This window comes from Oncorhynchus keta, chromosome 20 (assembly GCF_023373465.1).
Source record: "Oncorhynchus keta strain PuntledgeMale-10-30-2019 chromosome 20, Oket_V2, whole genome shotgun sequence".
NCBI lineage: Eukaryota > Metazoa > Chordata > Actinopteri > Salmoniformes > Salmonidae > Oncorhynchus > Oncorhynchus keta.
This window is the reverse complement of record NC_068440.1, coordinates 4,716,233-4,743,107: the sequence shown is the minus strand read 5'-3', so window position 1 is coordinate 4,743,107 and position 26,875 is coordinate 4,716,233. Positions and strand designations below refer to the sequence as shown.

At 41.8% G+C, this 26,875-nt stretch overlaps 1 protein-coding gene across 3 annotated transcripts in view; it reads left to right on the top strand.

Moving 5' to 3' along the window:
* The window catches only part of LOC118399190 (histone-lysine N-methyltransferase 2B-like), a 65,487-nt gene that overhangs the window by 27,287 nt on the left and 11,325 nt on the right, over positions 1 to 26,875 (top strand). For all 3 annotated transcript variants that reach the window (XM_035795058.2, XM_035795057.2, XM_035795059.2), the window contains exons 19-24: positions 4,531 to 4,641; positions 4,888 to 4,964; positions 12,909 to 13,093; positions 14,679 to 14,776; positions 26,070 to 26,204; positions 26,570 to 26,728. In XM_035795058.2, coding sequence (XP_035650951.1) covers positions 4,531 to 4,641; positions 4,888 to 4,964; positions 12,909 to 13,093; positions 14,679 to 14,776; positions 26,070 to 26,204; positions 26,570 to 26,728 — 765 coding nt within the window. The remainder of the gene's footprint in view (positions 1 to 4,530; positions 4,642 to 4,887; positions 4,965 to 12,908; positions 13,094 to 14,678; positions 14,777 to 26,069; positions 26,205 to 26,569; positions 26,729 to 26,875) is intronic.

Sequence of the window (26,875 nt, the reverse complement as noted above, 5' to 3'; positions counted from 1 at the left end):
ATAGGATACGTGATGATAAACAATATTTGAAGTTTAGGAGTCAGTTGTTTTTTCAATACCTCGCAAAATAGGGCACCGATTTGGTAGCTGTGGAATTTTTTTTAAAAGCAGACGCTGAATTTCAAATAAAATGGTATTTGTAACATGCCCCGAATACAACCAGTGTAGACCTTACTGTGAAATGCTTACTTATGAGCCCCAACAATACAGAGTAAAAAAAAAAACCGATAGGAAAAATACTACCAATAAAATAACAAGGCTATATGCGAGGGGTACCAGTACCGAGTTAATGTTCCGGAGTACAATTTAGTCGAGGTACTTGAGATAATATGTACATGTAGGCAGGGGTGAAGTAACTATACATGTATAATAGAGTAACAGCAGCATGTTTGAAGGAATGTTTGTGCATCTGCTTCATCTGAACACTTCCAAATTGAGCGCGTCACTGGTACTCTTAGAAGCAGGAATCAGGAGGTTCGACTTGCTGGTAGAATTGAGGTAAAGGTGATTTCAGTTTCCCTGTATTAAAGTCCCCTGGCACGAGGAGCACTACCTCTGGATGAGCATTTTCCTATTTGTTTATGACCCTATACAGCTCGTTGAGTGCGGCCTTAGTGCCAGCATCGGTTTGTGGTGGTAAATGATGGGGATTTGGGCATGGTCCGGGGAAGAGCAGTATATCGTTCACGTCCGACTCATTAAATAAAAAATCATCATCCTGTTCGAGGTGAGAAATCGCTGTTCTGATGTCCAGAAGCTCTTTTCGGTCATAGGAAAGGATGGTGGAAACATTATTATTTCTAACTCGGTTACCAGAGAGGAAGGAAACTGCTCAAGGATTTTGCCATGAGGCCAATGGTGACTTTAAAACAAAGTTTAATGGCTGTGATAGAACTGAGGATGGATCACCTACATTGTAGTTACTTCACAATAATAACAAAATAAAATAATATTTTATGTGTAGAATACATCAAATAAAATAGAATAGAATACACATATCCCAAAACATGCATTATGTTTGTAACAACGCACTAAAGTAATACTACAAAAAAGATAGCATGGAAAGTAATGTTTTTTTCCTAAATACAATGTGTTTTGTTTGGGGCAAATCCAACAACACATCACTGAGTACTACTCTTTATATTTTCAAGCATGGTGGTGGCTGCATCATGTTATGGGCTTGTTATCGGTGTTGGACTAGAGTTTTTTTCCCTTCTTTTTTTCAGGATAAAAATTCACTGAGTACAGCTATAAGCGCAGGTAAAATCCTAGAAAACCTGGTTCATAAAACACAAGGCCAGAACTTGTCCGTGTAGACCAATTTGGGTTTCCAATCTCTCTAAAAGAATGTGGTGTTCGATGGTATCAAAAGCAGCACTAAGGTCTAGGAGCACGAGGACAGATGCAGAGCCTCGGTCCGATGCCATTACAATGTAATTTACCACCTTCACAAGTGCAGTCTCAGTGCTATGATGGGGTCTAAAACTAGACTGAAGCGTTTCGTATACATTGTTTGTCTTCAGGAAGGCAGTGAGTTGCTGCGCAACAGCCCTTTCTAACATTTTTGAGAGGAATGGAAGATTCGATATAGGCCAATAGTTTTTTATATTTTCTGGGTCAAGGTTTGGCTTTTTCAAGAGAGGCTTTATTACTGCCACTTTTAGTGAGTTTGGTACACATCCGGTGGATAGAGAGCCGTTTATTATGTTCAACATAGGAGGGCCAAGCACAGGAAGCAGCTCTTTCAGTAGTTTAGTTGGAATAGGGTCCAGTATGCAGCTTGAAGGTTTAGAGGCCATGATTATTTTCATCATTGTGTCAAGAGATATAGTACTAAAACACTTGAGCGTCTCTCTTGATCCTAGGTCCTGGGAGAGTTGTGCAGACTCAGGACAACTGAGATTTGAAGGAATACGCAGATTTAAAGAGGACTCTGTAATTTGCTTTCTAATAATCATAATCTTTTCCTCAAAGAAGTTCATGAATTTATCACTGCTAAAGTGAAAGTCATCCTCTCTTGGGGAATGCTGCTTTTTATAGACACTCTAATAGTACAGTAAATTGAATCCTGTGTGTTGTGATAACTGCGTTGTTTGCTCTATAACCTGTTAATTAATATGCCTTGCGACTGTGATATATAGGCTTAAAGGCCGAGACAATAAGAAGACAGTGGCAGAATCACACCTTTTTTTGTTTTTATCACAAAACCCTATAGCAACTTCTGTCCACAAAGCTTATTGCATGTACAGTAGCAGACAGTTACATGACCTACAGCGTGGTCAAGCAAGTTACTTTTTTCGGACCACTTAGCAACTATTCATTTAGAACCACAGAGTTACCGCAAGTCACAAAGAAAACAGGAGCTGCCTCCACTATTCCAGCACCATTTCCACTTCAACATCATCAAATCACCTCTGCTTAGTCTAATACACTGACAGCTAAAAGATAGCAAAAATATTTAGTCAATCAGCATAAGCTGTGGCTGTCGATGGTTCTGATTTGTGTGTGTGTGCACGTTCATGCAAGTAGAAGAACAGGACTCTCTACTTGTAGAGAAGTTGCCATCCTCCTCTCTGTCATGTTGAAGAAACGGTCTAACTCTGTCATACAGTACACACTTTCTTTTACATTTTTTGTTGTCCTAGGCTATCTGGCCAAAATGCTTGCCTAACTTCCATTAATGGGCGACGTTAGCTCGTTAACATTACCCTTCTACATCTAGCTACATATTGAACTTCCAGCGTCTCAGGCCAGAGGCACAACAATAAATGAGTTAATGGTTGGATTAGAATTGCCGTTATAGTCATGGCTAATTTAGGAAAGGGCACATTTTAGCTAAGTGACGTATGCTCTCAATGGAATTTGATAGGATGCCTATCCTTTAAATTGTTTTATTATTTGTCAAGCGAGGTCAGATGCTCACTGGCTTCCCTTGCCTTGAATGCTACGGGGGGCAACAATGTCATACTCATTTGGACAGAGGGCCGCTGCTTTTCCCTGTGAAATGAATGATGAAACACAGATATATAGTTGGTGGATGGAGCGAGACATGATGTCCCAGATGTGCTCAATTGGATTCAGGTCTGGGGAACGGGCGGGCCAGACGATAGCATCAATGCCTTCCTCTTGCAGGAACTGCTGACACACTCCAGCCACAAGAGGTTTAGCATTGTCTTGCATTAGGAGGAACCCAGGGCCAACCACACCAGCATATGGTCTCACAAGGGGTCTGAGGGTCTCATCTCGGTACCTAATGGCAGTCAGGCTACATCTGGCGAGCACATGGAGGGCTGTGCGGCCCCCCAAAGAAATGCCACCCCACACCATGACTGACCCACCGCCAAGCCGGTCATGCTGGAGGATGTTGCAGGCAGCAGAACGTTCTCCAGACTGTCACGTCTGTCACATGCTCAGTGTGAACCTGCTTTCATCTGTGAAGAGCACAGGGCGCCAGTGGCGAATTTTCCAATCTTGGTGTTCTCTGGCAAATGCCAAACGTCCTGCACGGTGTTGGGTTGTAAGCACAACCCCCACCTGTGGACGTCGGGCCCTCATACCACCCTCATGGAGTCTGTTTCTGACCGTTTGAGCAGACACATGCACATTTGTGGCCTGCTGGAAGTCATTTTGTAGGGCTTCTCCTTGCACAAAGGCAGAGGTAGCGGTCCTGCTGCTGGGTTGTTGCCCTCCTACGGCCTCCTCCACGTCTCCTGATGTACTGGCCTGTCTCCTGGTAGCGCCTCCATGCTCTGGACACTACGCTGACAGACACAGCAAACCTGGCACTGATGTGCCATCCTGGATGAGCTGCACTACCTGAGCCACTTGTGTGGGTTGTAGACTCCGTCTCATGCTACCACTAGAGTGAAAGCACCGCCAGCATTCAAAAGTGACCAAAACATCAGCCAGGAAGCATAGGAACTGAGAAGTGGTCTGTGGTCACCACCTGCAGAACCACTCCTTTATTGGAGGTGTCTTGCTAATTGCCTATAATATCCACCTGTTGTCTATTCCATTTGCACAACAGCATGTGAAATTTATTGTCAATCAGTGTTGCTTCCTAAGTGGACAGTTTGATTTCACAGAAGTGTGATTGACTTGGAGTTACATTGTGTTTAAGTGTTCCCTTTATTAAGCCTGGCTCACCTTGGCATCCATGAATACACACCACTGCATCCATCTCCTAAACTTGACACCGTTTTTCCTTTTCTTTTGCACCTCGGTATCTCTACTTGCGCATCATCATCTGCACATCTATCACTCCAGTGTTAATGCGAAGTTGTAATTATTTCACCTCTATGGCCTATTCATTGCCTTACCTCCCTAATCTTACTACATTTGCACACACTGTACATAGACCTTTTCTATTGTGTTATTGACTGTACATTTTTGTTGGTAATTCTGTGTTTTTGTCGCGCTGCTTTGCTTTATCTTGGCCAGGTCGCAGTTGTAAATGAGAACTTGTTCTCAACTGGTTAAATAAAGGTGAAATAAAAAAAAATCTATTTCCTGCTTTTGTCAACCAATCAGAAATCATTCCATGAGGATGTTGTCATGGTGATGAGGAAGTGGTTGAAGGAGGAGGAGTCTCTCCCTGAGGGCCTGAGTCCCACCTGTTTGGCCAGGTCTCACTACCTGAAGGTTAGTAGAAAGACCTTTCCTCCATTAATGCTATAGACATTGTTTGGGGCCATACTTGGCCACATCATTATTGTTTGTTTGCCTATGTACTCAGACTAGTATTCAAAAAATAGATTTTCTGTTTTATTAATTTCCTCAATTAATAAAACAGCATAAAATTAATCTGAAAGTCTCTCTAGTGGAACTTTTGCTTATTGACTCCCCTTAATGATGTACAGAGATCACTCACAATATCTGTCCTTTCAGTTGCTGGAGGAGACTTTCAGTTGGTTTCATAGCCAAGATCAGAAAATGTGGGACCCACTCTCCAAAGATTTCCCAAGGTAAATGGATACGTTATGTGTAGACAGTATGACTGTGTGTTATACATTTTGACCGACTTTCTCACATTTCCACCAAGAAGATAAGAGAATCTCCCTGAACAAATCCACGATGACAAGAAATAGTTTTTCCTACAGATAAAGCATGCATATAATACTTGTTTTTAAAAGGCTAGCAAAGAATACTACTTTAATCCCCGAGAGTGGATGTCCGCACACCCATGGAAGTCTTATTAGCATAATATCCACATGGCCGATTAATTTGGGCCAATTTCAAGTTTTCATAGCAATTGGTAATCGTCATTTTTGGATGCCGATTATGACCGATTACATTGCAATCCAAGAGGGGACTGCGTGGCAGGCTGACCACATGTTACGTGAGGGCAGCAAGGAGCCACGGTAAGGTGCTAGCTAGCATTAAACGTATCTTGTAAAAAAACAATCAATGTTAACATTATCACTAGTTAACTACACATGATTGATATTACTAGTTTAACTAGCTTGCCCTGCGTTGCATATAGTCAATGCGGTGCCTGTTAATTTATCATCAATCACAACCTACTTACTCCAAACGGGTGATAATTTAACAAAAGCGCATTTGCGAAAAAAAGCATAATCGTTGCACCAATGTACCTAACCATGAACAGCAATGCCTTTCTTAAAATCAATACACAGAAGTATATATTTTTAAACCTGCATATTTAAATTCATTTTAAGCAGGCAATATTAACCAGGCTAAATTGTGTCACTACTCTTGTGTTCAGTGCAAGCCGAGTCAGGATATATGCAGCAGTTTGGGCCTCCTGGCTCATTGCGAATTGTTTGAAGATAATTTCTTCCTTACAAAGACCATAATTCATTTGCCAGAATTTTACATGATTATGACACAACATTGAAGGTTGTTTAATGTTACAGCAATATTTAGACTTAGAGTTGCCACCCGTTCGATAAAATACGCTGAAAGAATAAACGTTTTGTTTTCAAAATGATCGTTTCCGGATTTGACCATATTAATGAACTATAAGGCTTGTATTTCTGTGTGGTTATTTTATTATAATTAAGTCTATGATTTGATATTTGATAGAGCAGTCTGACTGAGCGCTGGTAGGCAGCAGCAGGCTCGTAAGCATTCATTCAAACGGCACTTTCCTGCGTTTGCCAGCAGCTCTTCGCAATGCTTGAAGCACAGCCATGTTCATGACTTCAAGCCTATAAACTCCCGAGATTAGGCTGGCAATACTAAATTACCTATAAGAACATCCAATAGTCAAAAGTATATGAAATACAAATGGTATAAAGAGAAATAGTCCTATAATTCCTATAATAACTAAAACCTAAAACTTCTTAACTGGGAATATTGAAGACTCATGCTAAAAGGAACCACCAGCTTTCATATGTTCTCATGTTCTGAGCAAGGCGCATATTGCACTTTAACTTTCTTCTTCAAATTGAACATGTTTCATTATTTATTTGTGGCTAAATTGATTTTATTTATGTATTATATTAAGTTAAAATAAAAGTATTATTTCAGTATGGTTGTAATTGTCATTTATATTTTTATATATATATAAAAATCTGCCAATTCATCTGTTTAGGCTTTTTTTGGTCTTCCAATTATCGGTTAGTGTTATTGGTGTTGAAAAATCGTAATCGGTCGACCTCTAGTTTAAGCTACAGATGTTTTTTTGTTGCATTGTATACGTCTCAATCCACCGCATGCGCCAATGTCGCATCAGCAGTGTTTGTCAGACCATGAGACATCCCAAAAATCGGTCTTCTCACAAAGTTGTCTGTCGTGTCCGAACAGTTTGGCCTACAAAAGTATTGTGACCATGGAGAGATGAGACTCTCACAAACACAATGGTATTCATCTTAGGACTCGTCTGACGCCCAGACAGCCAATCTGCCAACTTCTGTCTGTAGCGTCCCAACAGTTTGGGCTACACACTAATAATACCCCTTGTGGAAAGGTGAGAGACTCTAGAACATGTACATGTAGTGTTGCTCTAGGACGCCCACAGGCCTTGCAAGACTCATCTGAAGCTCCCCCGTACCAGCTGATTTTTTTATTTTTATGGAAGCGATTTCTAAACTCCTGAAGGTACCACGTTCATCTGTACAAACAGTAGTATGCAATTATAAACACCATGGGACCACGCAGCCGTCATACCGCTTAGGAAGGAGACGTGTTCTGTCTCCTAGAGATGAACGTACTTTGGTGCGAAAAGTGCAAATCAATCCCAGAACAACAGCAAAGGACCTTCTGAAGATGCTAGAGGAAACGGGTACAAACGTATCTATATCCACAGTAAAATGAGTCCTATATCAACAACCTGAAAGTCACTGCTCCAAAACCGCCATAAAAAAGCCAGGCTACAGTTTGCAATTACACATGGGGACAAAGATTGTACTTTTTGGAGAAATGTCCTCTGGTCTGATGAAACAAAAATAGAACTGTTTGGCCATAATGACCACCGTTATGTTTGGAGGAAAAGGGGGGGAAGCTTGCAAGTTGAAGAACACCATCCCAACCGTGAAGCATGGTGGTGGCAGCATGTTGTGGGGATGCTTTGCTGCAGGAGGGACTGGTGCATGTCTCAAAATAGATGGCATCATGAGGAAGAAAATTATGTGGATATATTGAAGCAACATCTCAACACAGTCAGGAAGTTGAAGCTTGGTCGCAAATCAGTCTTCCAAATGGTCAATGACCCCAAGCATGTGTGGCAAAATGGCTTAAGGACAACAACATCAAGGTATTGGAGTGGCCATCACAAAGCCCTGACATCAATCCTATAGAAAATCTGTGGGCAGAACTGAAAAAGCGTGTGCGAGCAAGGAGGCGTACAAACCTGACTCAGTTACACACGCTCTGTCAGAAGGAATGGGCAAAAATTCACCCAACTTATTGTGGGAAGCTTGTGGAAGGCTACCGCAAACGTTTGACCCAAGTTAAACAATTTAAAGGCAATGCTACCAAATACTAATTGCGTGTATGTAAACTTCTGACCCACTGGGAATGTGATGAAAGAAATAAAAGCTGAAATAAACAATTCTCTCTACTATTATTCTGACACTTCAGTCTTAAAATACGGTGGTGATCCTAACTGACCCAAGACAGAAAATCTTTACTAGGATTAAATGTCATGAATTGTGAAACTGAGTTTAAATGTATTTGGCTGAGGTGTATGTAAACCTCCGACTTCAACTGTGTATATGCAGAAATGTGTGTGTGTGTGTGTGTGTGTGTGTGTGTGTGTGTGTGTGTGTGTGTATAACACTGTTTACTGCCAAAAATAAGGGGTCAAGTACATGTAATAAAAAATTGTTTCCTGATCTTATACTGTATCACTCAGATATACGGTGCAGTCAAAGTATTCAGGCCTCTTCACTTTTTCCACATTTTGTTACGTTGCAACCTTATTCTAAATGTATATTTGAATTGAAACTCAAATTTGAGCTCAGGTGCATCCTGTTAACATTGCGCATCCTTGAGATGTTTCTACAAGGTCCCCAAGAACACAGCGGCCTCCATCATTCTTAAATGGAATAAGTTTGGATCCACCAAGACTCTTCCTGGAGCTGGCTGCAGTGCCAAACTGAGCAATCGGTGGAGAAGGGCGTTGGTTATGAAGGTTACCAAGAAGCTGATGGTCACTCTGACAATGCTTCCGGAGTTCCTCTGTGGAGATGGTTGTGCTTCTGGAAGGTGCTCCCATCTCTGCAACACTCCACCAGTCAGGCCTTTATGATTGTGGCCAGACAGAATCCCCCACAAAATAAAAGGCACATGACTGACCACTTGGAGTTTGCCAAAATGCACCTAAAGGACTCTTAGATTCTCTGGTCTGGTGTAAGCAAGATTGAACTCTTTGTCCTGAATGCCAAGGGTCATGTCTGGATGAAACCAGGCAAACCTGGCAGCATCCCTACTGTGAAGCATGGTGGTGGCAGAATCATGCTGTGGGAATGCTTTTTTTTTGTAGCAAGGACTAGGAGACTAGTCAGGATCGAGGGAAAGATGAACTGAGCAAAGGACAGAGATCCTTGATGAAAACCTGCTCCAGAGCGCTCAGTACCTCAGACTGGGGTGACGTTTCACCTTCCAACAGGACAACATCCCTAAGCACACAGCCAAGACAATGCAGGAGTGGCTTTGTGACTCTGAAGTCTCTAAATGTCCTTGAGTTGCCCAGCCAGAGCCTGGACTTGAATCTGATCAAACATCTCCGGAGAGACCTGAAAATAGCTGTGCAGTGATGCTTCCCATCCAACCTGACAGCGCTTGAGAGGATCTGCAGAGAAGAATGGGAGAAACTTCCCAAATACTGGTGTGCCAAGCTTATAGCGTCATATCCAAGACTGTCATCACTGCCAAAAGTGCTTCAACAAAGTACTGAGTAAAGGCTCTAAATAGTTATGCAAATGTGACATTAACATTCAAACCTGTTTTTGCTTGTCATTATGCTGTGTGTGTGTGTGTGTTTCTTATTTTGTCTGAATACTTTATGAATTTATTTAACCTTTATTTAACCAGGAAGGGCTCATTGAGATTTAAAATCTCTTTTTCAAGAGTGTCCTGGCCAAGATGGGCAGCACCAAGTCATTACAATAACAGACAAACAACGTAAAAAATTACAAATAATTTAGTAAAAACCATAGAATTCACAAGTGTAACAAAATCAAAAACAGCTACCGTAATTGCTGGACTATTAAGCGCACCTGAATATAAACCGCACCCACTGAATTATTAAAAAATATGTATTTTGTACATAAATACGCCACACATGTCTATAAGCCGCAGGTGCCTACCGGTACATTGAAACAAATGAACTTGGTCACTATCTTCCTCCTCCTGTGCACTGAAACCACTGAAGTCATCTCCTTCGGTGTCGGAGATGAATAGCCTCAGAATTGCTTCATCCGATGTTGGATCGTTTTCATTGTCGCTCTCGTCACTTTCATCTGGAGGCAAATACCCCGCTAGGCTCATGCTGCCCCTTCAACACGCAGCAGTCCAGCCTTTCGAAACCTGTTGATGATAGTGGATTTTTTGACAATGCTCCACGCTGTCAGGACCCACTGGCAGACTTGACCATAAGTTGCTCTTCGCATGCAGCCTGTTTTAGTGAAGGATTTCTCCCCACTTGTCATCCAAGATTCCCACTGAACAAGGAGCGCCACCTTAAATGCATGATTTACACTGATGTCGAGTGGCTGCAAATACTTTGGGCCATCTGCTTTTCTTCCCTCTGAAAGCTGTTGTTGTCTTTTTGCACTGAGTCAGTTCCTCACGCTGCTGTTTCCAACGTCTTATCATCGACTCATTAAGGCCAAGCTCCCATGCAGCAGCTCTATTTCCTTTTCCAACAGTCAGATCGATCGCCTTCAACTTGAAAGCTGCATCATATGCATTTCTCCGTGTCTTTGCCATGATGAGGGTGACAAAATTACTACCGTAATCAGAATGATGGGAAGTTTGAGCGCATTATGTGACGGTGCTCAGTTTTTGGCGGGAAAAATCCATAAATTAGCCGCGTCATTGTATAAAAACCGCGAGGTTCAAAGTGTGGGAATAAAGTAGAGGCTTATAGTCCAGCAATTACGGTAATTAAAAACATTGACCGGTCAGGGAATCAGTCTCAAGATCATTCATCAGTGATTTAAAAAATACCAATCGGGACAAGTTCTTCCAGTTTAAAAGTATTTTGTAAGGAGTTCCAAGACGATGGCGTAGAGTACATAAAAGCCCTTTAACCAAATTCAGTTCGGACATTTGGTAACAGTTAGCAGGATAAAGTCCAGCGAACGAAGAGAGTACCCACCACATTTCTGAACAATAAAAATGCACAAATTAAAAGGTAGTAAACCCAAAATGGTTATGTAAATAAAAGTATACCGGTGACTGAGCCTACGAGTGACTAGAGAAGGCCAGCCAACCCTGTTATACAAATTGCAGTGGTGCGTAAGGGTTTTGCAGTTTAAAATAAATCTGAGTGCCATGGTAAAAGGTGTCAATTGATCTCAAACACTGAGCGGAAGCATTCATAAATAAAATATCCCCATAGTCTCGTCTATGAATGCACTGTATAACAGACACTTCAGAACAAACTTCCTTTACATTTTTTTTTGGGGGGGGGGCACTATTTGTTGTTCCATGTAGTGTATTAAAGTTACTCAATGCGCTTGTATGGGCTAATAGCATTAAGGCCAAATAGAATGTTTAATTAAATAATTGTTTTATATATTTCTTTGATACTTCAGGGGGTCTTACAATTCCAAATCAAATAGCAAAATGATCCTAGGTATGACCTAATTGAAACAATTCCAGATACAAAGTATGTTGACGCCCCTTCAAATGAATGGATTTGTCTATTTCAGCCACACCTGCTACTGACGTGTAAAATCGAGCACACAGACATGCAATTGCCATAGACAAACATTGGCAGTAGAATGGCCTTCTGAAGAGTTCAGTGACTTTCAATATGGCACCGTCATAGGATGCCACCTTGCCAACAAATCATTTCAGAGAATGCTTCCTGCCCCAATACATGGTGCCAACTGTGAAGTTTGGAGGAGGAGGAATAAGGGTCTGGGACTGTTTTTCATGGTTCAGGCCCCTTAGTTCCAGTGAAGGGAAATCATAACGCTACAGCATACAATGACATTCTAGATGATACTGTGCTTCTAACTTTGTGACAGCAGTTTGGTGAAGGCCATTTCTTGTTTCAGCATGACAATGCCCCCGTGTACAAAGTCCGGTTCTTACAGAAAATTATTTGTGTGGAAGAACTTCAAAGGCCTGCACAGATCCCTGACCTCAACCCCCATCGAACACCTTTGGGATGAATTGGAATTGCCCAACCTCACTAATGCCTTTGTGACTGAATGGAATCAAGTCTCTGCTGCAATGTTCCCAACATCTAGTGGAAAGCCTTCCCATAAGAGTGTTATAGCAGCAATGTTCCCAACATCTAGTGGAAAGCCTTCCCATAAGAGTGTTATAGCAGCAATGTTCCCAACATCTAGTGGAAAGCCTTCCCATAAGAGTGTTATAGCAGCAATGTTCCCAACATCTAGTGGAAAGCCTTCCCATAAGAGTGTTGTAACAGCAATGTTCCCAACATCTAGTGGAAAGCCTTCCCATAAGAGTGTTATAGCAGCAATGTTCCCAACATCTAGTTGAAAGCCTTCCCATAAGAGTGTTATAGCAGCAAGGGGGGACCAACTTCATATTAATGCTCATGATTTTGGAATGAGATGTTTGACTAGCAGGTGTCCACATATTTCTGGTCATGTAGTGTAGCTTAGTAGGAACCCCCCCCTCACTCTTCAGGCTTAGACTGTTTAGTGCCAAAAATAAGGGGTTAAATACAAATGTTTCCTGATCTTTCTTAAATCGCATATTTTTTTTTATATTTAAAATTATTTAACCTTTTATTTAACTAGGCAAGTCAGTTAAGAACAAATTATTATTTACAATGACGGCCGACACCGGCCAAACCCGGATGACGCTGGGCCAATTGAGCCACCCTATGGGACTCTCAATCACGGCCGGTTATGATACAGCCTGGATTCGAACCAGGATGTCTGTAGTGACGCCTCTAGTACTGAGACGCAGTGCTTTAGATATAGCATACGCTTCCAAACAAACTTCCTTTTTAGAATATATTTTTGGGTGTGGATAGACTCTACTGAATCTGTTATTCGTTGTATGTGCTAATAGGAGTAAGGCAAAATACTATTTTTCTGATATATGTTTGCTACTTAAAGGGATCGTAAAATTCCAAATCAAATAGCTAAATGATCCTTGGTATGACCTTAAAACAATTTCATATAGTTTGCAGCAACCCCCTCACCCCCTTCCCCTGACTTAGACAGGACTTAGGCTCTTATGGGTTAAAACTTCTCTGTTGCTGAGCAAGTCTCCCCCCTCTTCTGTCTCAGTGGTATGCTCCCCGAGGCAGTTCTTCCTCCATCTATGGAGCACAGCTATGCACAGTGGCTGGAGAGGACGTACCAAGTTACCAGTGGTTCAGGCTTTCTCCAGCAGGGGAACAGCGTCCCTCCCCCATCCTCAGGTACCACCCATCAGCCCTGGGCGCTGGAGGGCCTCCCACTCAAATCCCAAGGTATGTAGTCTATGGCTGTTTCCCAAATAGGGAGTCTGGTCATATGTATAGGGCTATGGTCAACTGTAGCGCACTACACAGCTCTGTCAATGAAGAGACCACTGCAAAATTATCCGTTTCTCTGGTTTGACTATTTATAGGTACTTGTTTAGGTTAAATTCACATTTTTAGTTTTATTCTATAAATTACTGACAACATTTCTCCCAAATTCCAAATATAAATATTGTCATTTAGAGCATTTATTTGCAGAAAATGACAACTGGTCAAAATAACAAAAAAAGATGCAGTGTTGTCAGACCTCAAATAATGCAAAGAAAATAAGTTAGTATTCATTATGTATGTTTCAACTTAGGAAATCAATATTTGGTGGAATATCTCTGATTTTCAATCACAGCTTTCATGCATCTTGGCAGTCTTTCACATTGATGTTGGGTCACTTTATGCCACTCCTGGCACACAAATCTAAGCAGCTCGGCTTTGTTTGATGGCTTGTAACCATCCATCTTCCTCTTGATCACATTCCAGAGGTTTTCAATGGGGTTCAGGTCTGGAGATTGGGCTGGCCATGACAGGGTCTTGATCTGGTGGTCCTCCATCCACACCTTGATTGACCTGGCTGTGTGGCATGGAGCATTGTCCGGCTGGAAAAACCAATCCTCAGAGTTGGGGAACATTGTCAGACCAGAAAGAAGAAAGTTTTATTCCAGGACAACCTTGTACGTGGCTTGATTCATGCTTCCTTCACAAAGACAAATCTGCCCAAATCAAGCCTTGCTGAGCACCCCCAGATCATCACCGATCCTCCACCAAATTTCCATTGTACGTGGCTAGTTGTCATTTCCAGGTCTCGCAACCACTGTGATATTTGGTGGAGGATCGGAAGGCTGGAATCAGGCAGATGTCTTTGTAAAGGACACATGAATCAAGCCACGTACAGTGTTGTCCTGAAAGAAAACTTGCTTCTTTCTACTCTGGCAATGTTAACCAAGTCTGAGGATTGGTTTCTCCAGCAAGGACAATGCTCCATGCCAAGACGCATGAAAGCTGTGATGGACAATCAGGGTTATTCCACCAAATATTGATTTCTGAATACTTCCTAAGTTTAAACAACACGATACTAGTGTTTTAACGAATATGAACTCATTTTCTTTGCATTATTTGAGGTCTGACAACACTGCATCTTTTTGTTATTTTGGCCAGCTGTCATTTCCTGCAAATAAATGCTTTAAATTATCTAAAAATGTTAATTTGGAATTTGGGAGAAATGTTGTCAGTAGTTCATAGAATAAAAACCAAAATGTTAATTTTACCCAGACACATACCTATAAATAGTAAAACCAGAGAAACTGCTAATTTTACAGTGGTCTCTTCATTTTTTCCCAGAGCTGTGTTAGGAATAGGGTGCTATTTGGGACAAAGCTTATGTCCTAGTCTTAAAGCAGACATGTAACCCCATTCACCAGCACAAGAAGATCTTTGTTGTGTGTAAAGAAATTGAGTGCAATGACTGATTTTGCATTTCCCTTGATCCGAACAATGTGAAAGGTCAATTAAATAATTAATGTGTTTGGTGTATCTTGTCTAGGTACAAATGGTGCTGTAACCGGGGCCCTGGAACTCGACCGGACCAAAGATGAGAGACAGTGTGCACTCTGCCAACAGTGTGGTGACGCCACACCCAACGTGAGTTCTTCTGCCCACCTCTGAACATATCCCACTCAGTAAAACCAGATATCATACATAGGTCATTCGGAAAGTTTTCAGACCCCTTAATATTTTGTTACGTTACAGCTTTATTCTAAAATGGATTAAAAAAGTATCATTACTCTACACACAATACCAATAATTACAAAGCAAAAACAGGTTTTTAAAAATGAAATATCACAGTATTCAGACCCTTTACTCAGTAATTTGTTGAAGCACCTTTGGCAGAGATTACAGCCTTGAGTCTTCATGGGTATGACGCTACAATCTTGGCACACCTGTATTTGGGGAGTTTCTCTCATTCTTCTCTGCAGATCCTCTCAAGCTCTGTCAGGCTGGGGAGCGTTGCTGCACAGCTATTTTCAGGTTTCTCCAGAGATGTTCGATCGGGTTCAAGTCCAGGCTCTAGCTGGGCCACTCAAGGACATTCAGAGACTTGTCCTGAAGCCACTCCTACGTTGTCTTGGCTGTGTACTTAGGGTCGTTGTCCTGTTGAAAGGTGAACGTTCGTCTCAGTCAGGTCCTGAGTGCCCCGGAGAAGAGTTTTTCACGAATCGCTCTGTACTTTTCTCTGTTCATCTTTCCCTTGATCCTGACTAGTCTCCCATTCCCTGACACCGAAAAACATCCCAACAGCATGATGATGCTGCCATCACCATGCTTCACTGTAGGGATTGTGCCAGGTTTCTTCCAGACGTGTGATGCTTGGCATTCAGGCCAGAGTTCAATTTTGGTTTCATCAGACAAGAGAATCTTGTTTCTCATGGTCTGAGAGTCCTGAGGTGCCTTTTAGCAAACTTCAAGCGGGGTGTCATGTGCCTTTTTACTGAGGAGTGGCTTCTGTCTGGCCACTCTACTATAAAGGCCTGATTGGTGGAGTGCTGCAGAGATGGCTGTCCTACTGGAAGGTTCTCCCATCTCCATAGAAGAACTCTGCAGCTCTGTCAGAGTGACCATCAGGACCTTGGTCACCTCCCTGACCAGGGTCCTTTTCCCCCGATTGCTCAGTTTCGTGTCTTATAGCAAAGTGTCTGAATACTTAGTTGAAGTCGGAAGTTTACATACACTTAGGTTGGAGTCATTAAAACTCGTTTTTCAACCACTCCACAAATCTCTTGTTAACAAACTATAGTTTTGGCAAGTCGGTTAGGACATCTACTTTGTGCATGACACAAGTAATTTTCCCAACAATTGTTTACAGACAGATTATTTCACTTTTAATTCACTGTATCACAATTCCAGTGGGTCAGAAGTTTACATTCACTAAATTGACTGCCTTCAAACAGCTTGAGAAATTCCAGAAAATGATGTCATGGCTTTAGAAGCTTCTGATAGGCTAATTGACATCATTTGAGTCAATTGGAGGTGTACCTGTGGATGTATTTCAAGGCCTACCTTCAATCTCAGTGCCTCTTTGCTTGACATCATGGGAAAATCAAAAGAAATCAGCCCAGACCTCAGAAAAACAATTGTAGACCTCCACAAGTCTGGTTCATCCTTGGGAGCAATTTCCAAACTCCTGGAGGTACCACGTGCCCTATTGTTTGTACAGATATAAACACCCTGGGACAATGCAGCTGTCATAACACTCAGGAAGGAGACTCATTCTGTCTCCTAGAGATGAACATACTTTGGTGCAAAAAGTGCAAATCAATCCAGATCAACCGCAAAGGACCTTGTGAGGATGCTGGAGTAAACAGGTACAAAAGTATCTATATCCACAATAAAACGGGTCCTATATCGACATAACCTGAAAGGCCGCTCAGCAAGGAGGAAGCCACTGCTCCAAAACCGCCATTAAAAAATGCCAGGCTACGGTTTGCAACTGCACATGCGTACAAAGATTATACTTTTTGGAGAAATGTCCTCTGGTCTGATGAAACAAAAATAGAACGGTTTGGCCGTAATGACCATCGTTATGTTTGGTGGAAAAAGGGGGTGGAATACAAGCCGAAGAACACCATCCCAACCGTGAAGCACGGTGGGGACAGCATCATGTTGTTGGGGATGCTTTGCTGCAGGAGGGACTGGTGCACTTCACAAAATAGATGGCATCATGAGGAAGAAAATTGTGGCTATATTGAAGCAACATCTCAAGACATCAGTCAGGAAGTTAAAGCTTGGTTGCAAATGGGTCTTCCAAATGGACAATAACCCCAAGCATGTGTGGCAAAATGGCTTAAGGACAACAAAGTCAAGTTATTCGAGTGGCCATCACAAAGCTTTGACCTCAATCCTATAGAAAATTTGTGGGCAGAACTGAAAAGGCGTGTGCGAGCAAAGAGGCCTACAAACCTGACTCAGTTACACCAGCTCTGTCAGGAGGAATGGGACAAAATTCACCCAACTTATTGTGGTAAGCTTGTGGAAGGCTACCCAAAACATTTGACCCAAGATAAACTATTTAAAGGCAATGCTACTAAATACTAATTGAGTGTATGTAAACTTCTGACCCACTGGGAATGTGATGAAAGAAATAAAAGCTGAAAGAAATCGTTCTCTCTACTATTATTCTGACGTTTCACATTCTTAAAATAAAGTGGTGATCCTAACTGACCTAAGACAATTAATTTTTACTAGGATTAAATGTCAGGAGTTGTGAAACTGAGTTTAAATGTATTTGGCTAAGTTGTATGTAAACTTCCGACTTCAACTGTATGTAAATAAATAAGGTATTTCTATTTTTTATTTTGAATACATTTCTGATAATTACAAATGTTTTCACTATCATCAAGGTTTATTGTGTGTCGTTTTCTGAGGATATATGCATATATTGTTATCAATGTTTAAATAAAACTAATGTAACAACATGGAAAAGGGGAAGGGGTCTGAATACCCTCCGAATGCACTGTATTAGTGTTTCTCAACTCCGGTCTTTGAGTTCCTCCAACTGAACGTAATATTGTGACGATAACTACTGTTCCCTGAAGGAGGGAAACGACGTACTAAGGGGGAGTCGTGCTCTCGTAACATCAGCAGAAGTATCTAAAATCACGCCTGACAAGGCCAATGAAATGTACGCCTTGCTGGAATTCCACAGTTGATACGCGTGAGGCTCGTATATCCTTACATTTATAAAGCCTCACAAAAGTATGTGATGATGCCCGACTCGCCGCAGCACAAATATCTCCTGCAGTCAACTCTTTAAACAATGCCAGACCCCTGGTGGTGTGGGCATGTACACTGCTAGGTAACCCTTGCTTCTTGCTGCAATATTTCAGGGAGAAAGCCTCCACAATCCAGTGGGAGAGACGCTGCTTGGTAACCTATAGTGCCTTCAGAAAGTATTCACAGCTAGGGCTGTGGAGGTCACAAAATTTTGTCCGCTGGTGGTTGTCAAACTAACTGTCAGTCTCGTGGTAATTTACTGTGTAATTAACACAAACACATTTAGCATTTCCTGGCTTCTACACACAGTCTACAAGCCACTGATCCAGACCTTTGGAACATCTATCTTTTAAGTCTAATAAATCCATGTAATATAGCCTACACCATCAATAAATCCATGTAATATAGCCTACACCATCACAATAAATCCATTTATTTTAGACAGGTCTAAAGAAGCACGATTTGAATAAAATTTTGTCTTATTTCAGAACAGAATTTGCATACTCTGAGTTGTCCCTATTTTACGTCCTGATCTGGCTATGCCAAATGGCTGTGGGCTACACTAGTTCATTTATCAGACAAGTTTTGCTTAGAATTCCGTGGCATTATTTTATAGTATGAAGAATACAATTGAACAAAGCTGAATAAAATAGAAAGGATATTTTCTCCGAACGATTTTGACGGATTGCGCACGTGTGAGCAGTTAACAAATAAATAATTATTTCTATATTCTTACTGTAGAGTTAAATGTAACTTTAATTGTTCTACAAACGTTGGGCTATATGTTTAGATGTTTTAATACATTGTAATGCTGCATGATGGGACTCTATGATTTGAAAAAAGTTTGATTTATTTAACCACTTAGACCTGGCCAAGATAAAGCAAAGCAGTGTGACACAAACTACATAGATACACATGGAATAAACAAACGTACAGTCAATAACACAATAGAAAAGTCTATATACCGTGTGTGCAAATAAGGTAAAATTAGGGCGGTAAAGGCAATAAATAGGCTGTAGTGGTGAAGTAATTACAATTTAGCAATTAAACACGAGTGATAGATGTGCAGAAGATTAATGTGCAAGTAGAGATACTGGTGTGCAAAGGAGCAAAAAAACAAACAATAGGGGGATGAGGTAGTTGGATGGGCTATGTACAGGTGCAATGATCTGTAAGCTGCTCTGACAGCAGATGCTTAAAGTTAGTGAGAGAGAAATGAGTCTCCAGCTTCAGCAATTTTTTGCAATTGGTTCCAGTCATTGGCAGCAGAGAACTGGAAGGAAAGGCAGCCAAAGGAGGAATTGGCGTTGGGGTTGACCAGTGAAATATACCTGCTGGAGTGCGTGCTACGGGTGGGGGCTGCTATGGTGACCACTGAACTGAGATAAGGTGGCGCTTTACCTAGCAAAGACTTATAGATGACCTGGAGCCAGTGGGTTTGGTGACGAATATGAAGCGAGGGCCAGCCAACGAGAGCATACAGGTCGCAGTGGTAGGTAGTATATGGTGCTTTGGTGACAAAATGGATGGCATTGTGATAGACTGCATCCAATTAGCTTGAAAGGCATGAGCTTTGCTTTGTTTTTTGCGCAGGCTGTACACACTTCATCAGTCACTCATTCACAATTTGACAAGTACTTCTCTGCGGCATTCCGAGGTGTATGTTGAAGATATTGGAGGAACTGTCCACATTTACTTTTCATCAGCCGTCAAGATGAGTAGGCCTAACAAACAGCAAAAGCACTAGTTTATGTCAATCTACTATCCCTCATAATAAAAAAGTAGGCTCAAATTAATACAAACTTTTTTTGCGCAATGTGGCTGACGCAAGGGATCAGAGCGTTTACCTTAAAATGTTGATAAACTATTAAGCTATTTCTTCACATTATAGTAGGCTGTAAGTGCAAATGTTCCATTAGCTGGAATACACCATTGTCAAAAGTGACTGCAAATGCAATTATTATAAAGGTGCATATTTATGTTTACAATTATTTTCCCCAAACTTGAAACTCACGTGCTGCTTATGTACAGTGGGGCAAAAAAGTATTTAGTCAGCCACCAATTGTGCAAGTTCTCCCACTTAAAAAGATGAGAGGCCTGTAATTTTCATCATAGGTACACTTGAACTATCACAGACAAAATGAGAAATAAAATCCAGAAAATCACATTGTAGGATTTTTTATGAATTTATTTGCAAATGATGGTGGAAAATAAGTATTTGGTCAACTACAAACAAGCAAGATTTCTGGCTCTCACAGACCTGTAACTTCTTCTTTAAGAGGCTCTGTCCTCCACTCGTTACCTGTATTAATGGCACCTGTTTGAACTTGTTATCAGTATAAAAGACACCTGTCCACAACCTCAAACAGTCACACTCCAAACTCCACTATGGCCAAGACCAAAGAGCTGTCAAAGGACACCAGAAACAAAATTGTAGACCTGCACCAGGCTGGGAAGACTGAATCTGCAATAGGTAAGCAGCTTGGTTTGAAGAAATCAACTGTGGGAGCAATTATTAGGAAATGGAAGACATACAAGACCACTGATAATCTCCCTCGATCTGGGGCTCCACGCAAGATCTCACCCTGTGGGATCAAAATTATCACAAGAACGGTGAGCAAAAATCCCAGAACCACACAGGGGGACCTAGTGAATGACCTGCAGAGAGCTGGGAACAAAGTAACAAAGCCTACCATCATTAACACACTACGCCGCCAGGGGCTCAAATCCTGCAGTGCCAGACGTGTCCCCCTGCTTAAGCCAGTACATGTCCAGGCCCATCTGAAGTTTGCTAGAGAGCATTTGGATGATCCAGAAGAAGATTGGGAGAATGTCATATGGTCAGATGAAACCAAAATATAACTTTTTGGTAAAAACTCAACTCGTTGTGTTTGTAGGACAAAGAATGCTGAGTTGCATCCAAAGAACACCATACCTACTGTGAAGCATGGGGGTGGAAACATCATGCTTTGGGGCTGTTTTTCTGCAAACGGACCAGGATGATTGATCTGTGTAAAGGAAATAATGAATGGGGCCATGTATCGTGAGATTTTGAGTGAAAACCTCCTTCCATCAGAAGAAGATGAAACGTGGCTGGGTCTTTCAGCATGACAATGATCCCAAACACACCGCCCGGGCAACGAAGGAGTGGCTTCAAAGAAGCATTTCAAGATCCTGGAGTGGCCTCGCCAGTCTCTAGATCTCAACCCCATAGAAAATCTTTGGAGGGAGTTGAAAGTCTGTGTTGACCAGCAACAGCCCCAAAACATCACTGCTCTAGAGGAGATCTGCATGGAGGAATGGGCCAAAATACCAGCAACAGTGTGTGAAGACCTTGTGAAGACTTACAGAAAGCGTATGACCTCTGTTGGCAATGACAAAGGGTATATAACAAAGTATTGAGAAACTTTTGTTATTGACCAAATACTTATTTTCCACCATAATTTGCTAATTAATTCATTAAAAATCCTACAATGTGATTTTTCTGGATTTTTTTTCTCATTTTGTCTGTCATAGTTGAAGTGTACTTATGATGAAAATTACAGGCCTTATCTTTTTAAGTGTGAGAAATTGCACAATTGGTGGCTGACTAAATACTTTTTTGCCCCACTGTATGCCAGTTCGGCTCTACACCCCTTGCAAAGTGGATTGTGCATTATTTAAAAAATAATGCACAATTTTAATTTTAATAAGAAATTATTTGGCTGCTTTGGTTGTGATACAAAACTTAACACACATATGCCTATCGGAGAGGTTACATGAGGTGTGTGACAATGATTAGAAAAATTGGCAGCAAAAAGGCATTCACAAGTGATAGGCTAATATTAGCACTCTTCAGACTATTCTTTATTTAATCTTGTCCTTACATATACTAAATAATATATGTGTGAAATGTTTTATTTAGAATTAAGCATTATCATGCACCTGTATCACAACAGGGACAGCGGTAAAAAGATGCATGTCATTTATGCACTTAAAATAGTGAATGGAGGACGCGCTTCCCGTGGTTCATTTTCATGCAAGCCAAGTAGGCTATACTCCTGTTGTAAAGATAAACAATGTGCTTAATATTAGGAAAGTTGAGAAATAAATATAGTAGGCCTATAGAAAGATGATGGAGTCCTCTTTTTAGTAGAGGCCATCACTCTGTTTTTCTCCCTCAATTGCATAGCCTATAGAAATGTTGCGCAACATGAGCTCATGGGCTCTCATGAAGTGTTTGATTCGATTTTAGATGACATTTGCATCGATGTCAGACTGATTAGAGGGACAATAGAGTGCTGAGTACCAGGCAGTTAGCAAGTTTGGCAGGCTACTATATGACCAGCAGCAGCATCAGAGCTTGGAGAAGCCTAATTACACTGACTAAATGATCACGTGGACTCAGGCTGCCTTCATGACCGCCGGTGTGGCGGTAACACGGTCACCGCAACAGCCCCATTCACACACCTTTACTTTTTCCAATTTTAGTTGTATTTTTTTTTATCGGTTTAAACAAAAATGTTCACTGGCCTACACACAATACCCCATAATGTCCAAGTGGAATGATGTTTTTAGGACATATTTACAAAGGATTAAAACATTTTAAAGCTGAGATGTCTTGAGTTCAAGATTTTAAAAAAGATTAAAACTTGTTCTGTGTGCAATAATGCTGTTTAACATGATTTTTGAATGACTACCTCATCTCTGGAAGGTCCCTCAGTCATGCAGTGAATTTCAAACACAGATTCAACCACAAATACCAGGGAGGTTTTCCAATTACATGTTGGATGCTGTATCAATACACCCAGTCACTACAACAATACAAAACAGTTAACAGCTTAATGACTGTGATAGAACTGAAGATGGATCAACAACATTGGTTGGAGCCGACAGCGAGCCTCCTGTCAAGTGTAGTCTGGGAGATATTGGTTATTTTTCCCTTTCCACCGCTCTCAACCACCACGTGTATAAATGTGGAGAAGGGACATTTGTCATTGTACCCACACGTGAGAGATGCAACACTTTTGTCACCTGTGAACATTATGCAACTTTCGTTTGACACAACTGTTTGTGCCAAGGTTTGCCTGAAGCCGGGTCCACTCTGGGTTCAGGGGCTCTGGCAATCAGTGAAGTACCCCGATTTGCAGTGCCCCTTGGGGGTACTTCTGTCACAACGAGCGTCAGTCGATTTAGGCGGTAAGATGCGTCCCAATAACCTGCTGGCACCCAGCACTGCACAGCTCCCATTAAACATTTACCCAGGAGAACATCGCTATCATGATGGTTGTCATAGATACTGCTGCCACAGCACCTTGTAACCCAGCTGGAAAAGAGACAGACTGCTCTGAAAAACTGATCCCTTCTGTGGTAAGACAAGTGATTTGTAATTTAATTTAATTCACAGGGATGCAACCAATCGCTTATAGAACCTATTAGCACCAAGGCACCTCATAGGGACTTGTGAGCTACAGGCAGGAATCAGCAATGAATCCCATTAGTGAGCCACCTATGGTTGAGTGCCCCCTTGTGGACTGAGAGCGAATCACCCAATTTATAATTCTCACCCTGGGAGATTGATATAATCCTTGAACCCTGTGAACACCAAGGAACGCAGGATAACCTTTTGGGCACGGGCTGAGCGATAAGGCTTAAAAATCTTTATTTTAAAAAAAATATTTTTTAATGTATGGTCTATTCACGATATACATCTAGATTTGTTTGTTTTCTCTTAAGCTTTGTTGTACTATTTTCAAGGTCAAATGCACTGCATAAGACCCACTGTCATTATTTTATCAAAATACACTGAACAAAAATATAAATGCAAATTGCAACAATTTCAAAGATTTGACTGAGTTACTGTTTATATAAGGAAATCAGTCAATTGACATACATTTATTACGCCCTAATCTATGTATTTCACACGACTGGGAATATAGATAAGCATCTGTTGGTCACAGATACCTTTTTTAAAAAAGGTAGGGGCGTGGATCAGAAAACCAGTCAGTATCTGGTGTGACCACCATTTGCCCCGTGCAGCACGACACACTCCTTCACATAGAGTTGATCAGGCTGGTGATTGTGGCCTGTGGAATGTTGTCCCACTCCTCTTCAATGGCTGTGCGAGGTTTCTAGATATTGGCGGGAACTGGAACACACTCGTACACGTTGATCCAAAGCATCCCAAACATGCTCTATTGGTGACATGTCTGAGTATGCAGGGCATGGAAGAACTGGGACATTTTCAGCTTCCAGGAATTGTGTACAGATCCTTGCGACATGGGGTTGTGCATTATCATGCTGAAACATGGGGCGATGGCGGCGGATGAATGTCACGACAGTAGGCCTCAGGATCTCATCACGGTATCTCTGTGCATTCATATTGCTATTGATAAAATGCAATTGTGTTTGTTGTGCGTAGCTTATGCCTGCCCATACCATAACCCCACCGCCACCATGGGGCACTCTGTTCACAACGTTGACATCAGCAAACCGCTCGCCACACAACGCCATCTACCCGGTATAGTTGAAACCGTGATTCATCCTTGAAGAGCACACTTCTCTAGGGTGCCAGTTGCCCACTGAAGTTGGTTAAGACTCCGAACTGCAGTCCGATCAAGATCCTGGAGAGGACGACAAGCTCGCAGACGAGTCTCCCTGAGATGGTTTTGATAGCTGAAATGATTTCATTGTGCAAACCCACCGTTTCATTAGCCTTCCAATGATCCCACAATTGAAGAAGCTGGATGTTGAGATCCTGGGCTGGCGTGGTTACACGTGGTTGTGAGGCCAGTTAACCGGCCTGCCAAATACTCTAAAACTGTCGGAAGCAGCTTATGGTAGAGAAATCGACATTCAATTCTCTGGCAACAGCTCTGGTGGACTTTTCTGCAGTCAGCATGCCAATCGCACGCTCCTTCAACTTAAGACATCTGTGGCATTGTGTTGTGTGACACAACTGCACGTTTTAGAGTGGGCTTTTATTGTCAACAGTACAAGGTGTGTAATGATCTTGCTGTTTAATCAGCTTCATGTAATGCTGCACCTGTCAGGGGGAAAGTTTATCTTGGTAAAGGAGAAATGCTCACAAACAGGGATGTAAACAAATTTGTGTACAAAATTTGATAGAATGGAAAATTGGGAATGCTTATGGAACATTTCTGGGATCTTTTATTTCAGTTCATGAAACATGGGACCAGCACTTTACATGTTGTGTTTATATTTTTGTTCAGCATAATTCAATCTATCGCCCAGCACCCTGTTTGGCCATAACCAAACGACCCAATCCATCTCCGCGTCCTGTAGCCGAGCTACAGGCACCTGGGAGAGGAAGTCATTATCGTAAACACCAAGCCCCTTAAAGAATGCTACACGATTGTCAAGAGAACCTGCGCTGCGAACGAGTAGGGGAACTGTGCAAGCCGTCTTCTAATCTCGCACACAAACTGATTCAAGTGAGGGCAGCCTGAGCATGCGCTGAGACACACAAGACTACAAACATGAGTATATTTGAATTTATTGGGTCATGGTTGGGAACCTGAACCCGGCTTGTCTTTTTTTTTTTAAGTTTCGGACTCGTTAGTCATCTTATGTATTGCTATAGCCAGGCCTAGGAATCTGAAGAATAACTCATTGTTTGTGATTGGGAAACTTTATGAGAACCATTCAAACTTCAACACACAACGTCCAGGGGGAGAGCACACTACCACTAAGGGACAGTTTAGTTGGCACAACGTAAGATTGTCTCGTGTTCCAATTGTTTGTTTTAGTAGCACGAAACGTTCCTGTTCACACCAAGGTGAAGAGCGGAATAACAGAGTGAATCTGAGTCTTACGCTTATCACGTGTGGAAGGAGGGTCTTTCAGCGAGGCGCAGATTTCATTGGCCTTGTCAAGTGTAATTGTAGATCCTTCAACCGAAGATGTGAGAGTGCAACTCCCCCATAGTATGCTGTACTGAAGTTAACTGACTGAAAGGCAACACATTTCAACTAGTCATCAAGCACTTGACTCGTTGAATTACGTGTGCTTTTATGCAGCGACAACAAAAATGTATTATATTTGGGAGTACTCAAGGACTAGAATTGTTTCACAACTCCAATCGTACATCATTCCCACAGTAATGGTATTACAAACTATTGTCTCAGGTCCACTCTAAATCTGAACGTCCTCGTCTTTATTTTAGGATGCGGGCAGACTGCTGTACCTGGGGCAGAACGAGTGGGCCCACGTTAACTGCTGCCTGTGGTCCGCTGAGGTGTACGAAGACAACGGAGCTCTGCTCCAAGTACACAGTGCTGTCTCCAGGGGGCGCCACATGGTAGGAATGCATAGAAATTCATCATAGTTGCATCTCAAATGGCAACATGTTCCCTATAAACTGCACTTATTTTGACCAGGTCCCATAGTGCACTGTGTAGGGAATAGGGTGACATTTGAGACACACCTCCCACATATCAAGGCTGTAGTACATCCTTACTCGATAGGCTTTGTATTCAGGCATAACTATTCAATTGCCCGTTTGTAACATTTTCATAAGATAACTTTATTGTTCCAAAGAGAATGGTCAAGTCTGCTATTTAGTTAAAATGATCATGTTTACTCTTCAGGGACTTTTCCATTAGTCTTTCTCATTCATTGTTTTCTTTCCTATCCTTGCACTTATTCCACCCTTCTTCACTACAGCGCTGTGAGCGTTGTGGCCAGGCGGGGGCGACGGTGGGCTGCTGTCTCTCGTCCTGTCAGAGTAACTACCACTTCATGTGCGCCCGCGCCCGCAACTGTTTCTTCCAGGAGGACAGGAAGGTCTTCTGCTCCAGGCACCACGACCTCGTCAGTGAGAAGGTGTGAACCTTTTGTATATGGGCTAATGAGGGACACACACAAACAAACATATAGTTGTCTTTCCAACCTTGAGCACCACCACTTTCACTGTGACTTGTCAGCAGCATTCAAACTTCACACCTGGTCACTTATTGTGTAGCATTAGGG